Source organism: Bactrocera oleae, chromosome 2, assembly GCF_042242935.1.
Source record: "Bactrocera oleae isolate idBacOlea1 chromosome 2, idBacOlea1, whole genome shotgun sequence".
In the NCBI taxonomy this organism is placed as follows: domain Eukaryota; kingdom Metazoa; phylum Arthropoda; class Insecta; order Diptera; family Tephritidae; genus Bactrocera; species Bactrocera oleae.
This window is the reverse complement of record NC_091536.1, coordinates 28,086,712-28,106,096: the sequence shown is the minus strand read 5'-3', so window position 1 is coordinate 28,106,096 and position 19,385 is coordinate 28,086,712. Positions and strand designations below refer to the sequence as shown.

General features: G+C 33.3%; 1 protein-coding gene across 4 annotated transcripts in view; it reads right to left on the bottom strand.

Annotated features, from left to right (window-relative positions):
- Nucleotides 1-4,897, bottom strand: part of LOC106622153 (uncharacterized) — a 737,325-nt gene extending 732,428 nt beyond the window's left edge. For all 4 annotated transcript variants that reach the window (XM_070112913.1, XM_070112916.1, XM_070112915.1 and 1 more), the window contains exons 1-2: nt 4,442-4,897; nt 4,275-4,386 (exon numbers count right to left, since the gene is read on the bottom strand). In XM_070112913.1, the coding sequence (XP_069969014.1) occupies nt 4,275-4,386; nt 4,442-4,828 (499 nt within the window). In that variant the 5' untranslated portion in view covers nt 4,829-4,897. The remainder of the gene's footprint in view (nt 1-4,274; nt 4,387-4,441) is intronic.
- Between the last annotated feature and the right edge of the window lie 14,488 nt (nt 4,898-19,385).

Below are 19,385 nucleotides of genomic sequence, written 5' to 3'. Positions count from 1 at the left end.
GAAGATCCAATCCCTTTTTTATTGTTGAATGTATGTAATGTCATCGTGTGTGGTGGTAACTTGTGTGGGGTGAGATCCTGTGTAGTGTGGTCGTGTATATTGTGAGTGTGAGTTGTGTTCCAAGGTATGGTGTGTTGTATTAGGGTGTGTCATTATTTACCCTGATGGAGCGGTGTAGTAGGAGGGGGAGTTTATAGTCATTTAAACATCCTGGGCCCCCTAGGCGAATATTTTGCCTAGTAATACAGATATGCTGTAAATGTCCCAGGTATCACGGCGTACTGCAGTTGGAGTAGCCGAGGGCGCGGTATGCATAAGGCAGTAGTGGTATATTATATATCTGTAGGTATAACATAAGAGGCGATTTTGGTTTTATATAAAATTTTGTATTTGTATGTTGGTACTAGCGCTCTGATAAGATAAGCACCTTTATTGTGCGTGAGGGGATCATATTGATATACCCTTATATGAATTTTCTGGCTTGTCGACTTATTATTATCTGATACTTGTACATACGTTATATTTATTGGCGATTATTTATTATTTCTGTATTATCAGCTTATATTGTAGTATAGCGACTCCACGCCTGGCTGAGATATGGTCAGAATCTGTGCTTCTTTCAAACCTTTGAAGAGGGATTCTGCGAGAGTACAGTGATAAGCCGTGAATTGAGAATGGCTTTTTTCAAGTTGGTATGTGGTAAATTCGATATATTTATGTTTGAAATCTCCAGCTACTTTTTTGAAGTAGGATTTGAAGCTTTGTATATCTGATTCCCATAAACTACCTATATGAGGAGCGCTTAGATAGATGCGATAAGTGCTACCTTTGCTGTTTGTAAGTCTAGGTGCGTGGTGGTGTCTTTTGTGACAATATAAGCAATTGAATTTGCTTTTGCAATTTTTATATTTATGCGCATGTGACAAGCAATTTGTACATAATATTTTTGATCTTATAAAAATGTTTCTTTCGTGACTTTTTAATTTTTTAAACATCTCGCAAGATTGTAGTTTATGCCCTCTTATGCATAGTTCGCTGACGTATATTTATTCTGTTCGGATGTGAACGATTACATTTTGTAAAAGCTTCTGTTAATATTGTTGTTGCTTCTAGCTTGGGGTCTATTTCGGCTTCTATTAAGGTCGTTTTGATAGTTTTGGGTTTTAATAATTTTTCTGTCTACCCTTTTAGCGATTTTATTTCATTTGTTGTATACCCTAATACACGGATTTGTATGTATATATTTATGTGCTCGTGCAATTTTATTTTTTTGTGTACGCAATTTTGTTTGACTGTTACAAGGGGTATTGCGGGATGTATGCCAATGTGGAGTTTGAAAAGATGTGTATTTTTGTTTTTAATAAATTATGTATTATTATAATTGTTTTTCGTTTCTAGTAGTGGTAATTTTACCATAACGTTAATTATTTTATTTTTTTGTAATTTTACAACTTTTTACATTGTAAATTTTCCCAATGTATGTAGGGTATGCTTATAGATTCTATGTTGTTTGTAAAAATATGTATGTTTGTGTATGTTAATGCAATAGGCAAGCGAATATGTATATATGTATGATTGTTTGTTGTTTTTTTTTTTTAGATTATTGTTTTGTTTTTTAGTTTGCCGTTTACTTACTTTTAAGCAATCCTGCTTATAGCTTTATTTTGCGAAAGGGGTGTTGCCGGACAAATTTGCAAGTAAATACTTTAATAATTTTTGTTTTTTGATTTTTTGTGTTTGTGGAAGAGTGTGTTTATAAACACAAAGGTAAGCATATATGTAAAGGCATTCGATAATTTTTTTTTTAATTGGATATATATTATACCAAACTGTTTTCGGGTCTTCCGGTAAATTAAGCCCGCAATTATGGCAGTTTGGTAACCGTTTTTAAGTTGTTAAAACGGATTTTCTGTTACCAGTTTAGTATTGAGTAAAACTGTATTGTATTTATGCGTACATATTTACATATAATAAATAAAAGGTGAAATAAATACGCTCACTCTGTTTTCCTTTAAGGGTTTTTGGGGATAATGTGTCTGTATATACATATGTATGGTATGTGCGTGTGGTAAAATTCATGTGCTCCTCTCCGATATGCTTCCAACTGGTATGCCTTGTGATGTTGTTTGTTAAATTCGCGCCCGCTTCTTTGTTTTTGAATTTATGTATGTTTTGTAGTAAGGTGTCTTAGTTTTCCGCGCCCGATTAGTGTTTATTGTTTTTTTTTTTTGGTTTAGCGCACATTTGTGTTTTAATATGTTTTTTTTTGTTTTTTGCAGCCTAAGTGTTTTGTTAGGCCTAAGTGTTTTGATTAGTGCATTTTTATGTTTTGAAGTTGGCATTTTACTTTTTTAAATATGTATATATGTAGCTAAGCATGTATATATGTATGTACATATATTTTTTTCGCTTGTGCTTTATTGTTATAATAACTTAAATATATATATTTATATATTTTTTGTCACCGCATTTGTTTTTGTTAAATATATGTATTTATTATTGTATTTTGCACCGCACTTTTGGTTTTTGCCACACCACTTCAACCTTTTCTATTATTTTGTATTTTCTTCACTGGGTGCTGGACGTAGTATATTCAATTATGAATGCTGGGTCTCAAGATGGGTAAAGGTGTTATACAGGTACACTCAGTAGGCCAATTATGCTAACCAGAAGTTGAGCATAGCGCGCAAAACACATTCTTTACAGAACGTGAAGCTTCGTAAAAAAGTTGAACAATTTGTAAACGTTGTTCAGGCGTAAGTCTTTCCATGATGAAAGGCCAAGCAATACTGAACAAAAATAACATGACAGCTTGACACGACTTACGCGTGAGCTGTCCAAAAAAAGTATCTCTTATTGGATTAGCCATTATTAGTGATATTTTTTTATTTAGGCATTTTATCTATTTTAGGCATAAAGTTAGACTTTCATTTGAGGGAGATTCTCCCTTAATTTCATTAAAATAACTCGCATATTGACATATATGTGCGGATTAAAATCAACTGGATGTAAAAAAAGTTTTCTACATGATAGGCGTATATATATATATACTTAGCCAACATAAATATTGGCTTATCAAAAGCTATCTTAGCTTATAAATATATTAAACTAGAGGCATTGTCAGTTGATTGTTTTTTGTTTGGTTCAAAATAGTTGGGGTTTCGTGAAAAAAGTATTTGGCAATAACGTAAACCTTATTTTAACAAATGAAAATGTAAAGAAATCAAATTTATAGATGGGAATCGGGTTAAAATTAAGACGTAATTAAAGCTTAGTTAGTTAAACATAGTTAAAGTTAACAATGATGGTTTCTAACATAACCGTTTGAGAACGTTCTGAATGGAACCATCATCGGCATGTTTGGTTGATATAGATATATATTACGATATTTAGAGGTTTGTGAGATATATACATTAAGCCAATTAGGGTGCCGCAGGGCCTGAAGCTTAGTTGTAGCACTTTAAAGGTTTTCTCTCAATGCCATTTGGTGGGCGTGGAAAGGGTCAGACTATTGTACCGTCCTCCCTAGTTGGCCAAAGTTTTATGACGATATTTCAAATATTACCCTAGTTACAGCTTGTACAGACAGACCGACGGACGGACAGATACTCACCCAGATTTTAACTCGTCTCGTTATCGTGATCATTTTTATATACAAGTATGTATCTTTATAACTGTATCAATAAGTTTTTAGTGATAAAAACAACCGTTAGGTGAAAAAAACTATTATTCTCTGTAGCAACATGTTGCAAGAGTATAAAAATTCGAACCATTTGCTTTATTTCAAGATTGTTTAGACTGATGTCCATATGGAAAATTTTTGAGAAATGAAAATGATAATATATTATATAGAAGTAATATACATATATTAAAATAAGCAAATGAACAAGTATAAACTGAGAGCAAGATAGAAAAATGAATAGTAAAAGCAGAGAATGTTAGTGGATCGAGAAGACCCAAATGTTCTAAAACGTGCATTTTATAAGATGGAACACTGAAAGGTTTTCGCAGTTACAGTACGCCATCTCTTCGTAGACCGAATATAAACTTTCCGTCTGTCCATTTGATCTTAAGCATATGGATATAAGTTTGAACACTTACCCAAATTTAGAAAAAATTTCAAATTATATACAAATTGTGAATTCCTAGATATCGTATAAGCTAAATTTAGAGAAATATAGCAATTATTAGGGTTTTCACTGCTCAACTAGCTTTTATGCCCTATTTTAATAATGTCATGTGATAATTTAAAAGCTTTTTCTTTACGGACATACCTGACTTAAATTTTCGAAATTTTCGTATTTGATTGGATGATGTCCCAACTTGAGAATTATATGAAATATCATCAATTAACTGAGTACTGTTGGAATCATTGAGTTTCAAAGACTAAAAAGCTTATTTTATTTATTCTGTACAAAAGAAACATTTTATTCGGCCTTACCCTAGAAAACTCCAATGGATACATCATTATTGGCTCGCCTCTACTAATTTCAATTAAATATGGTGACATAATTTTAGCTTTTGATCTCTGTTTTGCATCAAATATTTCATCAAGGATTAGAAATTTGTCGACCCTTTCAATGTTAAAACTGGGGTTTACACGAACGTTTACCAGCAGATGCCTCCGAATTTGATGGTAGTTTTCCAAACGTTCTCGATTGTTCTCTTTAATTTTTTTTGAGCACTCCAATAGTGCTGCAGTAACAATGGGAACTGCCTCCGAAGTCATAGGTAAAGAAGTAACTGGAGTTTCCATGAAACTATGTTCGGCTCCATTAACTGTATTAGACAATAATAATAAAACCACCAAAATGCTGCTAATTTCCATTTTTGTTTTAAAATAGCTGTACACAAAAATATTGAAATTATTTTTAAAACTGATTTTTGAATCAATGTGATATGGGTACGCATATAAATATATAAATAGAGTAGGATCCAACGTTCATAGAATAAACGACCATTGAACTAACAGTGGGACAAATGTGAAAAAATATATTATTTATGTTACTGTGTTTTATGCGTTCTTTGTTCAATTATCTGTTATATCTCAATTAAGAGATCTTATTTGATTTATTGAATTAAATTGAGTTTATGGGTCGGCTTAAGAATACCGTCAAATGATTTAAGGAATAAAATGGGTATGGGCGGATAGAGGAGGTCCTCGAGCTTAAGAATTTATCACGGGAAACTTATAGTTTTCGAGATATTTCCGTTTTAAGTTGAAAATTTTTCAAATTACGGATTTTTTCGATTTTAAATGTATTTTACACTAATATTTCACTTTTATATCCACTAACACTTCACTTATTCGTTTATACCCATTTATTTCCCCTAATATATTTTTGCAAAGTTCTATTTATTTTCGCAATAACTAAGCAGTTGCATACTTACAAATAACAAGGTGTTAATACCACCACTTACGTGCTACGTCAACTCCGCGTATATGTTAATGAAATAAGAATCGTATGGTTTTTAATTTCAAAAATATTCACAAACTTTATTTCCTTTTTTTTAAAAATATTTACAAGGATTAGCTTAACGCACTCCCTGGTCGCATACCAGTGGAGAGGTAGTAAAAAATGTTGTGCAGTACAAATTGCAAGAGTATAAAGAGATGGTTGATAGTCGGAATGAATTCACGCGCGCCAAAGAAATGGTGTTTTTTACTCGACCGTCGCTGGTAGAAGGGCCGTCCGCTTCGAGGACAGATAGTTTTGTACTGTGTGTTGTGTAGAGATCCTAGTCGGTGTGTGTGTGTGTGCGGCTGTATGATGAGTTGTGTAGGCGGTTTCCAGGTCTGGTGTGTGTGCCAGTGTTGCATTGTATGTGGTGTGTTTGAGTTCTTCGGGGCAGGAATCTTAACTCATTTGGCCACAAGGGTTGCCATACTAATATATTTTTCAAACATACAAAAATAAAACAAAAAGAAAGATTATACACCAAATACATTAACAATAATTGTTGATTGACAACTTTCGTTGTTGATTTACGTGAGTATCAATACAATGCGTTGATAAGCGCCCCAAATAATACGAGCTATTTGCAAGTATTAATTTGGTTACCAGTAGCAGTGTGTCTGGGCCCACACTACCATCTTGGTAAGATTCGAGGCCGACCTAAAACCTCTTCCGTTTTCGGGTACGGAACCCAGTTTCTTTTTGCAACTTCTTTTTAGAACTGAAAAAACAGTTAGACTGAATTTTCAGTTCTTCCTGGAGGACCTCCTCTATTGGCATATACCCATATTTTTAAATACTTTTTTTTAGCTTCACCTCTCTTATTTGTATACTCTTGCAACATGTACATAGCTACAGATTATAATAGTTTTGTCACCTAACGGTTGTTTGTGTCACCTGAAACTAATAGGATGACGCGACGCGTTGAAATCCGGGTAACTGTCTGTCCGTCCGTCTGTCGGCCCATGCAAGCTGTTACTTGAGTAAAAATCAAGATATTCTAATGAAACTTGGTGCACATGTTCCCTGGCAAAAAAGTAAATTGAGTTCGTAGATGGACGTAGTCGGGCCACTGCTACGCCCACAATAAAGTGCCATAATTAAGCCATAAATGAAGATACAGATACATAAAATTCTCTTGATATTCCCATGTTACAATGCGAAAATGGAAAAAATCGAATCACAACTACACCTACTTCCCATAAAAGACAATTTTAAGTTCCATCTAATCCTTTGACATTCCAATATACAAATAAATTACCAATTAATATGACGGGATGAAACTTTGCACGAATAGTGCTTTCGCCACCTTATGACCAAAAAGTATGTAAATCGAACTGAAAATATATAATTGACATTCAGAAAGAATAGTTTCCTAATAATAGTATGTCTGTATGTCAAAAATAGGTTGAATCAGGTCAATCTTCCAATAACAATGCAGCTTTTTATCTAAAATTAAGTGAAAATTTGACCTAGCCCCTAAATAACTAATATTAGAATTTTGGGACAGCCTGCTGACTTTATTCCATATACATATGTATGTAGTTTGGTGATTGTATGTGGGGTATCTTAATGAAACCCAGTGGGCATTTTATTTGTACGTGGCATATTAGCATGTGGTATTGGCAAAAATATATAAAATCGGATCAATACTACCCCCAACTCCCATATACTACATACTATATAATGATTTTCGTTTTTCTAGCAAGTCTGATTGCAAATTTGTTCTTAAGTATATCTGAGCAATGTCCAAATTAATACAATCACCCTTTTCCTTCCCCCAATATATCCCATATAATGATTTCCGTATTTCCACCTGACTTTGAACCGTTAAGGGTGGTCAAATGTAATATTTCAATGAAATTATGTTAAATGGAAACGTTTTCTTAAAAATTATGTGGTTTAGCGCCGAATTAGAATGGAATTGGTCTAGACCATGGTCTAACCTCATATTCCTAATATAATGATCAAATTCAAGACCCCATAAATCCTACTTAACTTTTACTACTTTGTTTGCTAATAAATAAGTCTTTAACCTAAGTTTGTATGTGAACCTTACCTAATTTGAAATGAATGTCTTCTTCAAAATCATCTACTTTAAAATGTTTATACCAAATTTTTTGAAATTGGGTTTGAACTAACCTCTTCGTCGCAAAATATAACAGAAAGCTTTGGTAAATCGTCATTTTTTGAAGAGCTCACGAAAAATATATTTGATCCTAATAATATGCATATGTACCATATTGTGGCGATCACGAACACCAGAACAAAACAAAATCCACGATAAACTTCTAAAACCAACTAGATAGCGAAATTTGTATTTGTCAGAACGTTCGAGTAGCGAAGCTTTGTTAACAATCTACTATGTAAGGCTGCTTAATTGTGCAGCAGGGACAGTTCTAATTAGAGTGTTGCCGTGTTAAAAGCAATTGAGCTATAAGCAATAAGTTGTAAACTTAAATGACGAGTAATGAGTGTTAAGTTTTTTGGACTAGAAATAAAGATAAGTGAATAGCCATTAAATTGGGACTTTTTTTTAAACAATCCAGTGATCGAACTTCAGAGTGAGTTACAAGGTAGACGATTTATCGAGGTAAATAGGTATTTCTGTGATATACTGATACAAAAACAATGTCATGAATATCCTCTTATTAGTTGTTAGTTATTAGTATTATATTAGTAATCTGCTTGTGAACTTTCCATCGAAATTTGCAAATATCTAAAATGAATAAAAAGAATTCAAAATTATTTTCTTTCCTTTTTAAAGTAAATTATCTACATTATATTTTAAAAATAAATACATGCAAGTTTGCACACAACTCATATAAAAAGTTGAGGGCTACAATATTGAACATGGTACTAAACATAGATACTTGGATACAATAAACGTCAAAAATTGTACTGAAATTTTAACATTGTTTACTTTCCGTATCATTTTGTTCGATTACCTTAACATTGTTATTGTAACCAAACAAACGATTAGCACGGGTTACCTATGTTAAGGTAACCAAACAAAATATAAATTCTATATATAATATTATATACTTTGTATTGGAATTTTTATTAAAAATTGTTACGTTTTAGCACAAAATTGAAAGTGGAAGATTTCTTCATATTAACCTAAAATCTTTTGTAGGGTAAGAAAGTGTCAGCAAATATTCAACATAGAAATATACAATGTTGGCCAGTTATCACTACATTATTTTTACTTATATGTATATTATTATATTGCCAATATATGACCTCAATTATATAGTATCTAGATTACTTACTTATATTCAGTAAACTGTCAGTACCTCACACAAGACCAAAGGACAATAGTTTACGTTCAACTTCAGCACAGAATTAATTTCCTTCTCAATTGATTTACGCACAGCCTTTATGCCCAACACTTGGAAAATTTCAATTCGATACGCAGCAAGCATGGCGAAATGCGTGTTGGATTGATATCGGATATGATAGTCCTCTGCGTATAACTAGCAGTGTTGACCGTTAGCTTCCGAAAGGTGGTGTGCTCCAAACGACACAGCACATTCTTAGTCTTCTCGGCGTCCCGTTAGAGAGTTGTTAGTTTCTTGGGTATATTAGTAATTTCCTTTAGACGCCGCACACCTAATGGCAGAGAACTTAGAACAACGAGAAGGTGCAAATTGAATTTTGTATGATGCTCGATTGGTTGGCTGAAAAATTAAGATCAAGGAGTTCACCATTTTCTGTAGCATTTGCTGTTATTTAACAGAAATGAGAATTTCTAACAACCTTCTCTGACAAATTACGTATCTCCCAACATAAAGAGAAAAATGAAATGAAATGAATGAGAAAACAAAAAATACAAATGCCACTTCACATATGCATGATTATTTTTTGCCATATAAACGATTTTTATGATGAAAAATTGATAAAATATGATTTTTTTGCACAAATGCTACATTGATAAAATGTGAAAGATTATGCAAGAAATGATATTTTACTATTTTCATAATTTTCTAATTTCAGTTGTTACAAAATTCATAATTTATGTATGTACATATGTACATCAATATGTTATATTATATAATATACTTGTAATAATATATTATCAATTATCAATGAAAACATGTAAGCGCACTGCTCTATATGTAAGTATGTATGTACAAATATGCGTACGACCGCGCAAAATAAGTAATGCATACACAAATCTACATACATTTAAGCGTACAAATGTAAGTACGTCAGCCAATAGGCAGAATACAAACATTGTTGTACAAAAACAACAACTGTCTCAAATAGCATGAGCACCAAAAATCAATATGGTAGCCAAATCCTAAATTTGTAGTAAATCACACACCAACAACATTTTCATTCATGAACGCTGGCGCACAAGCAATAAGCTAAGTCGTTTCATTCATAAAAGCAAACGCCTTACACATCTCCCCGAGCATGCGTTTGCCTACAAGCGTCTTTTCGCGACGATGGCAAAAGCTAAAAATCATAAATTGAACAAATTTCTGATATTCCCTCTAGAAGGGAAAAGTGACAACCCCTCAAATATGAGTATTAAAATATTTTAGAATAAAAGTGACAACATAGTAAATTTGTCGATTTACAATTCAAGAAACTTTTTAAAGAAAATATTCAATATTCCTCTGATTTATGTATACAGTAAACCCCGGTTAAGTATCACTCCTCCAATCCCTCTTATCGGCCGGTGTCTTGCTGCATCTCACTTTTTTTTTCTTAATTTTTTAAAGAAAACGGTAATTTTTTTTTAAATACATAGAAATAATTTTTTTTGGTACCACTCGCTTAAGTACCACAATCGCTTATGTACTACAAAGCACAAAAAATCTGCATCTTTGGTTTTGGCACTTAACCGGGATTGACTGTATTTGTCAAAGAATTTATGTAAGTACGTTCGATTTTTTTCTACACACATTGACTTTGCACTTGCCCATATGCGATGTATGTTTGTAAGAGTGTGTATGGCACATCTCGGATTTTCTACCAACAACACAATGTTGTGACGCTTTGTCGTCGCGTCAGTTCTTCGACAGATTGACTCTTTGACATAAAAGCAAAAAATGTGTCAACGGAGATTTCACATGAAGTAATGAGTGTACATATCTACATAAAAATACATACAAATGTGTAAACGACATAATATATGTATGTATGTCCTGTTGCACATTTGCTTCTACGCCAGTCAAATTTCTATAGGAAAATCAACTGAAATTAGTATTGAATACATGTTTATATAAACACAATTCTGTACTTTTATGACTCCATAATGGTGTCAAGTACAATTAATTAATTATTTTAAGAAATATATCAAAATACTTTATTAGTAATAATTTAAAAGTAAACAAGTAAGGAAGGGCTAAGTTCGGATGTAACCGAACATTTTATACTCTCGCAAAGTCAAATGGTATACTCGTTTGAGATTTCTTTGTGGATTGACTGATATTTTCGGTAGAAGGTCAACTATAGGCACTGGGGTCCACATATTTAGTACTTAGGGGCTTGAACAGTTTTGGTTCGATTTAGAAAATTTTTGGTCACAAGGTGGCATACTTTAAACGTATTATTCACGCAAAGTTTTACGCCGATATAATCATTGTTGCTTGATTTGCATAGTGGAAAGTGAAAGAATCAAGTGGTATTTAAAATGGTGTCATATGGAAAATAGGCGTGATTGTAATCCGATTTCGCCCATTTTCGCACTATGACATGAAAGGAACGTTATGCACCGAATTTGGTTGAAATCGGTTAAGCAGATCTCAAGATATGGGTTTTCACCTAAAAGTGGGCTGTGCCACGCCCACTGTCTAATTTTGAACGCGGTTCCTATAAAGTCATCTTATACCATCTCAGAGATAAAATTTAATGTCTCTGGCGTGTTTAGTGCTTGATTTATCGCGCTTTTAGTAGTTTTTAACAGTACCGTTATATGGGGAGTGGGCGGAGTTGCCACCCGATTTCAACTATTTTCACACCGTCAATAGAAGTGCTAAAAACATTTGCTTCCAGTGAATTTTGTTATTATAGCATTAGCGGTTTAGGAGATATGCATATTAAACCTATTAGAGGCGGGACCACGCCCACTTTTTAAAAAAATTTTAACTGCAGATGCCCCTCCCTAATGTGATCCTGTGTACCAAATAACAGTCTTGTATCTTATTGCGGAGCTTAGTTATGGCAAGTTATTTGTTTTTGATTAATGGCGTTTTGTGGGCGTGGCAGTGGTCCGATTACGCCCATCTGCAATACCAACCGTCTCACGGTACCATGAAACATGTCTACCAAGTTTCATAAAGATATCTCAATTTTTACTCAAGTTAGAGCTTGCACGGACGGACGGACAGACGGACGGACAGACGGACGGACGGACAGACAGTCACCCGGATTTCAACTCGTCTCTTCATCCTGATCATTTATATATATATAACCCTATATCTAACTCGATTAATTTTAGGTGATACAAACAACCGTTAGGTGAACAAAACTATTATACTCTGTAGCAACAGGTTGCGAGAGTATAAAAATATATCAAAATACTTTATTAGTAATAATTTAAAAGTATTTTGATATATTTCTCATAATAAAGTAAAAATGAATTAACATAAAATAATTTAAAAAATAATAAATAATAGTTCAATAAAAGGGCATATCAATATGCCCAGTTTTGCTCACATATTATATTCTCTTCAATATTCGTCGGTTGGTTATGTTAAGAGAGCGTATGTGTACAGATTCACCGCTGTTATAAAAGCGAAAAATGTTATTTGTTTCTCGTGCATCTGTGGTGAACTCCTTGATAAATTCCTACAAATTGTTCGCTGTCGAACCTGCACCTTCTCATTGTTTTAAGTTCTCTGCTAATGGTACGTTATTTGACGACACACCAGCAAAATGGAAAGTGTTAAAAGTTATCTAAAAAACACACAAAGTAAATGAATAAGTAGTTAATTTAAGTATTGCACAGCCATGCTTATCTGGACATGCACTTATTGATGTGGAATATCTTTCTCATAATAGTCAAACACTGAAAAAATTCCTCCCTGCAAGGAGGAGACAAGACAATGCAAGTTATTGGTCTTTCCAGTATTAAAGCACAAAATAAAGCAACCTTCCTTGGATCGCCATTGGGAAATATCTCACACAACGATTCACGTTCGCCACACAATTTCTTCCACTCGATTTCCAGTTCGTGCAATGTATTGCCGCTCTCTCAACTCTTTGATCACATCATGGGTGAAAACCTTTGAGGCTCTGGTGACAAACAAGCTAAACCTGTGAAAGAGTTATATTAATAATTTTTATACTCTCGCAACATGTTGCTAAAGAGTATAATAGTTTTGTTCATCCAACGGTTGTTTGTATCACCTAAAACTAATCGAGTTAGATATACAAGTAGTGTTATATATATATAAATGATTAGGATGAAGAGACGAGTTGAAATCCGGGTGGCTGTCTGTCCGCTGATATCTTTATGAAACTTGGTACACATGTTTCTTGGTACCGTAAGATGGTTGGTATTACAGATGGGCGTAATCGTGCCACTGCCACGCCGACAAAACGCCATTAATCAAAAGCAAATAAATTGCCACAACTAAGCTCGACAATAAGATACAAGACTTTTATTTGGTACACAGCATCACATTAAAAAGGGGCATCCGCAGTTTAAAGATTTTTTTTTTAAAGTGGGCTTGGTTCCGGCCCTAATATGTTCGGTTACATCCAAAATTAGCCCTTCCTTACTTGTTTATTAAATTTATTTTGTTCCTGTACTTGGATATAGTCATCAGGCCCACATTATTCTTGATTCAAACTAAGTAAATGCCATCCTTTTGAACGTTCAGACGCGTGGAGAAGCCATTTCTGTGGTTATCACCATTGTTAAAACTAAAAAGATAAAAAAGAAAACAATAAAAACGCTTTGAAATACACAGTTGCATAAGGTAGCGTTAAAAGTAAAAACAAAAATAGTTAAGAAATATATTACAACCCAAATTTATAGTTTTTAATGTCTATGCAAATTAATGCATGCTAATTCTCTATGGGCACATTTTTCACTTATCGAGTTGATACGCAAAAGCACTTATTACCATGTATATACCTGCCCGCAACTTCAGCACGATTTAAATTAGTTGAGTTCAACTAAAATCCAGTCAACTCGCAATCCAAAGAATCTAAAGAGATGCATTATATATATTATATTAGTATATAATATAGAACATATTCTATTATAAAAATGTTAACATAACCATACTTACTAAATTAGTACCTCACTATAAAGTTTTCGTATACATATAAACTCTTTTTAAAAGTATTACGCTTTGTATCACAATGGTCTTCGTTTGTTGGTTTCTTGTTTTGAAAAATTATTAGTTTAATAAACATTTATGAAAATTAACAATTAAAAAAATTCACAACCTATCTGACGCTCTTCAAATAGCAGATTGAATGGCGGCAATTTTTGACAAAGTCATTGTCTATGTGTGCATCTCTTTCTGACGTTGCTACACTTACAACATAATTTTTCGTTTAACAACAAAAAGTTAGATGTGGTTATGTAGTGGAGTAAGGCGTGAAACTTTACAAGTGTAAAAGTGAATTGATAACCTCCGACTTGTTGGGTTGAATATATAATATTTAAAAATGTGTAGAAAACTTGAGGGCCCGCTGTAATTTTACCACTTTTTTGACGGATTTGACTTATTTAAAAATGTCATTCATTAGCAGCGGCATAGGTATCATATTGTATATGAATTTTGCAAATTAAATATTTTCGAAGTCTAAAAAACTTTTTTTAAACACAAAACCATTTCATAACATCTTTGATGCTAATTCTTATCAACTGCTCACAAGAAAATGACTATTCAAGATGATACAAGAATGCTTTAACGTAGCCAACTTTACATAACTACAATGGACATGGCACCGCCCACATTTAGGTCAAAACCCATATCCCGGGATCTACTCGACCAATTTTAATCAAATTTGTCACGAAATATTATCCTTACCTTCATACATTACACTGTACACATGTACACGGAAATGGGTCAAATCGGGCAAAAACTTGCTTGCTTTCCATTTAACACAATTTTAAATTCCATTTGATTCTTTTACTTTTCAGCATACAAATCAAGAACCAATCAATGTATTCGGATAAAACTTTGCACAAATATTGTACCTTTGGGGTATCCAACCTTATGAGAAAATAAAATGTTGGTCAGTCTGGGAAATACATTATTGAAATTTAGAAAAAGTCTTTTCATAATAATATTATGCTTGTATGTCAAAATTGGATTGAACCGGATAAATACTTCCTAATATCAAGAGTTTCGAACTTCCGGCTGACTTTATTCTACAAATATCGGCCAATATGTGAGTTACCTTAATCAAATTGGTTGAGCTTGTTTTTCTAATAATGGTGCATCTCCTAAAATAGATAAAATCGGGTGGAAACTTGCCCTAACACCTATATAACTGATATTCAGGATTTTGAAACATCCGGCTGACTTTACTCCATATTTGTTGGAGATGGTAAGTAAAGTACCTTTATGAAACTCAGAGAGCATCTTTATACTATTGTAACATCGCTTTTGATTCCCCCCGGGCATGGGGTTCTCGAAGCAGCCCTTATTTTTCAACAAAATGAGTGAATAGCTAAAAGTTATAATGCTTTTGACACGTGATTAACTAGAACATTTATTTAAACGTTGTGATTGCCGATAAAGAAACGTTTCCTCGCTTTTTTAGATTGTCCGAAAAAACCGGCAAAGCTATTGTCGCTTTAATTTGCAAAATATTGGAAAATTATAACGTTCCTTTGGAAGATTGCCATAGACAAGGCTATGATAATGGTAGTTATATGAGCGGTAAATATGAAGAAGCGCAAAATCACATTTAAAGTAAAAATAAGTATGCAGTTCTTTCGCCATGTTGTGCTCACACGCCAAAATTTGGCTTTAGTCGACTCGGTTGATTGCTGTCTTGGGGCAATAACCTTTTTGGCTGTCGTTCAAAAATTTTTCAGTAGCAACACTCAACCTGAGGACGTTTTGAAATCTAAAATACCAATTTCACGTCACTATCGTTCTAATAGAAAGTGGTCTACCAAAATCGATCAAGCCATTTGTGAAATATATTCCCGGATTGATAAACGCTTTGAAAGAAGGTTAAAATCTCAACCTAACGGAAAAAACTGGTCGGTACGTTGGTGGAATTTTGAAATATATGATTTTACCATCAGAAAAATAAAATCATCGGCTATCACCCGCGACGAATACACGTCTGCCTTAGTTTAGTTTTCTATTATTTAGTGCTTAACACGTGCTTCCACCTCATTTCATTAGCTTTGTTTATCTAAAAGCGCGCGCGTCGCTTTTAACGACTCTAATTCGTATATATTCTTTGTGCCAAAAATTGCCCCAGGGTCTCCTAATCTGGATGAAAATAGGTTTGCAATATAGGAAATTACCCCAAAAATTAAAAAAGAAAAACATAGGAAAATCCGAATTCCTTGAAATGCCAGTGGCAAAAGAGCAAACCCCAAAATTCATAGTAGTGCCCGCAGCTGATCTAAACACGTCATTGTCCGATTACTCTTGCTTAATTGTGAGCAGAGCACTGTATGCAATAAGCAAAGATCTCTGCTGCTAGTAAAGTCAAAAGCAATAGCCGAGCGCTTTGTGCGTACAAAAGAATTGCCCAAAACGTAATAGATATCTGAAAAGGACTAATGCCTGTTGTCATTACCAACGATTAACAAAGTCAAACCCCTTAAAAAAGTGATAAATTCAAAGCGGGCTCGCATTGTTTGTAAAAAAAAAGTATATAACGCTTTTAACAGGTTTTTTTTATTTTTATTAATATTAGGTGCGTTTCAAAAGTGTTAGAAGTATAACTTGTGCAAAAATCGGGTTCAAAAATCTGAAACGACGATGAAATATACAATAGGTAATTGTACACAAATACTTGGCCAATATCATATGAATAATGCTAAATATGCCATACAGTACATATTGTAGTGTGCTACAGAAACCATATGTGTGCAACCGTTTTTTCAATTTTTGGTTCAAAGCAAATGGAGTTCTGTACTACAATAGCGATTAAGATACCATTTGTGCTGAACACTGTACTACAATGTCTTGTCGTGAAATACTCAAAGCCTTAAGCTCTTCTGCCAGAATCATATGCTTTATTTTTACATGTCAAAAAATTAAAAATCGAAATAAGCAAAAAAATTAACAATCAAAAATGTAACATATGTTGTTACAAGACCGTTTTCTTGAAATCAATATTTTATATTGTTTGGTCCTTTTTAATGGAGATAGTGTAAAATATTTCCTTTCTCTACCTGTTTCCTGAGCTTTTATGCATTGTAGTACGGAAACCATATGTCTGTCTTTAGCATAGGTATTTATTATTCGCACAATTTTACCACAGTTAAGCGAAGAGAGCTAATATCAAAGAAAGTAAATGAACGTGAAGGTTCAGGTTCAACAGCGAAAATTTGTAAAATTTAAACCGGGGAATTCATTTCGTTATCCATTTCGAGGTTCCTTACACAGACAATTCAAATTTAATGGGGAATGTTTATTACACACCCAACCGGTTTTTTTTTTCTTCAGGTTGCTCTTCGTCTCAAAAGCGGAAATTTTCCTTGGAACTTTTCAAGAGCCCATAGAACGAAGCGATGTTTCTGAGGATAGTCGAGCGGCTTCAGTTTTTGCACAAGCTGCAATTTGTATGCTTTCAATTAAAGATCTCGACGTAAACTGCACCAAGTCGTTTCATACGTCAGTCGGAGTTGCTACGAACGGCGCCGAATCAACTCTTCACGGTTTTCGTGTACACTCTCAGCTACAGCCGCTATATTTTTTTCACTGCGTGCTGGACATGGTCTATTTGGTCGAACATTATCCAATAATGAGTGCTAGGTTTCACGACGGTTTCAGTAGGCCGATTATGTTGACCATAAGATGAACGAAGCGCGCAAAACACGTTCTATACAGAACGTGAAATTTCGTAATAAAGTTAAACGATTTGTAAACTTTGTTCAGGCGGGCCAAACAACACTAAACAAAAATAATATGACAACTTGACTACTTGGATCACCCGTTATAACAGCGGGGAATCTGCACAATTACAGCTCTCTCAACTCTCTCATGCGCAACCGCGGAAAATTAAAGAGAAATTATGCTGATCTGTACGCCTAACCAGGGAATATCGAAAAAAAAAAATGCTTTGCTATACCGTATGAAATATATATGTATGAATGTATATTCCCTTCTATCGAACTTTTATTTATTATTTTATGTTAATTCATTCTATCTTTAGTATGAGTTATTAGTAATAATTTAAAAATATTTTGATATACATATTTCTTTAAATTTTTTATTTTTCATTCCAGTTTTTTTATAAATTTAAATTAATATATTGAAGAGACTGAAAATAAAACTACATACATATAAAGTTAATATAGATTTGATGAATTATGAATTATTGTGTTAATTTTGTAGAGGGTAATTGGTAATATAAAATAAATATGTAGAAACATTGTAGTGAAGTGTTAGTGTATAATAAGTGCATAATATAAAAGAAAAAATAACTATAAATACAGAAATTGTAAGATAACATTTGTGAATTTTTCAACTTAAAATGCAAATATCTCGAAAACTATACTTTTCGGTGGCAATAATTATATGTATTCGTGATCTGGTGAATCTCCTCTATACAACCATGGCCCCTTTAATCTGAAATCGTGGGATGGTATACTAATGCCGACTCATAATTTTTTTTAAATTTTTATTGTTAACAAAATGTGAAGGTGCTTTTCTGAGGTCATTGTGTTCATAAAATTTCTATGGGAAGTCTGTTTCATCTTCACTTTCCAAACTAGAATTTTCGTTTAAGTTTAATTGTAGCAACATGTTGTGAAGAATGTAACATGCCAAAATCCATCTACAACACTATTTATAATTAGTTTCATTTGTTAATCGGAACCGTAGTTCTTTTAAACAGCCAAATTATTCTTTAAATTTTCCAAAACAATTTTCTATACGTACTCGTTATTTGGAGAAGTATTAATTGAATGTATCTCTCTCTCATTTTTTTCGTCTGCCCAGTACTGCTTTGTCGAAAGAGTGTAATAAGATTGTGGCTCAACGGATATGCCGAATCTATAGCAATTCATTGCCAATAACAAAAGTACTTTTCTTGGTTTTAACCTATTGCAGATTCGACAAAAAGCATTATGGACGCTTCCTCGCTATCCTATTGTCGCTTGTCTAATTTTTAGTGAATCGAACTTAGTATAACCAGAGAACGTAGATATATAGAGAATTCCGATTTTCGGAAGGGTACTCGGCAATGATGAAAAAATTTCACCAGAGAACTTAAAAGAAAGAGAAGAACTTTTCGCGACGATGGCAAAAGCTAGAAATCTGCGTCAATATGTATGCCTGCGTCAATATATAAGCGATGACAATCGGCGAGCGTTCATTTATTTTTTCGACACATTTCGGATCTTCTAATAACACAATGTTGTGACGCTTCTTCGTTGCCCCAGTCCATTGACAGATTGACTCTTTGACATAAAAGCAAAAAACGCCAGCTTCGGTCATTGGTTGACCGCGTCAACGGAGATTTCACATGAAACAATGAGTGTATTTATCTATGTACATACATTTGCTGTTTGTAGAGAGTTTGTTTTAGACATGATATGAAAATGCCAACGAATAACTCAATTCTTTAGATTCGTACATTGCCATCCAAACAATTCCCTAAAATGCCGATGGCAAAAGGGAATTCTGTAAATTATTTTTGGTAATAAATCAAAATATTTTAAAAGTATTTCTACTAACTTATAATAAAGTAAGAATTAATTAATATAAAATAATTTAAAAAATAATTAATAAAAGTTCAATAAAAGGGAATATAACG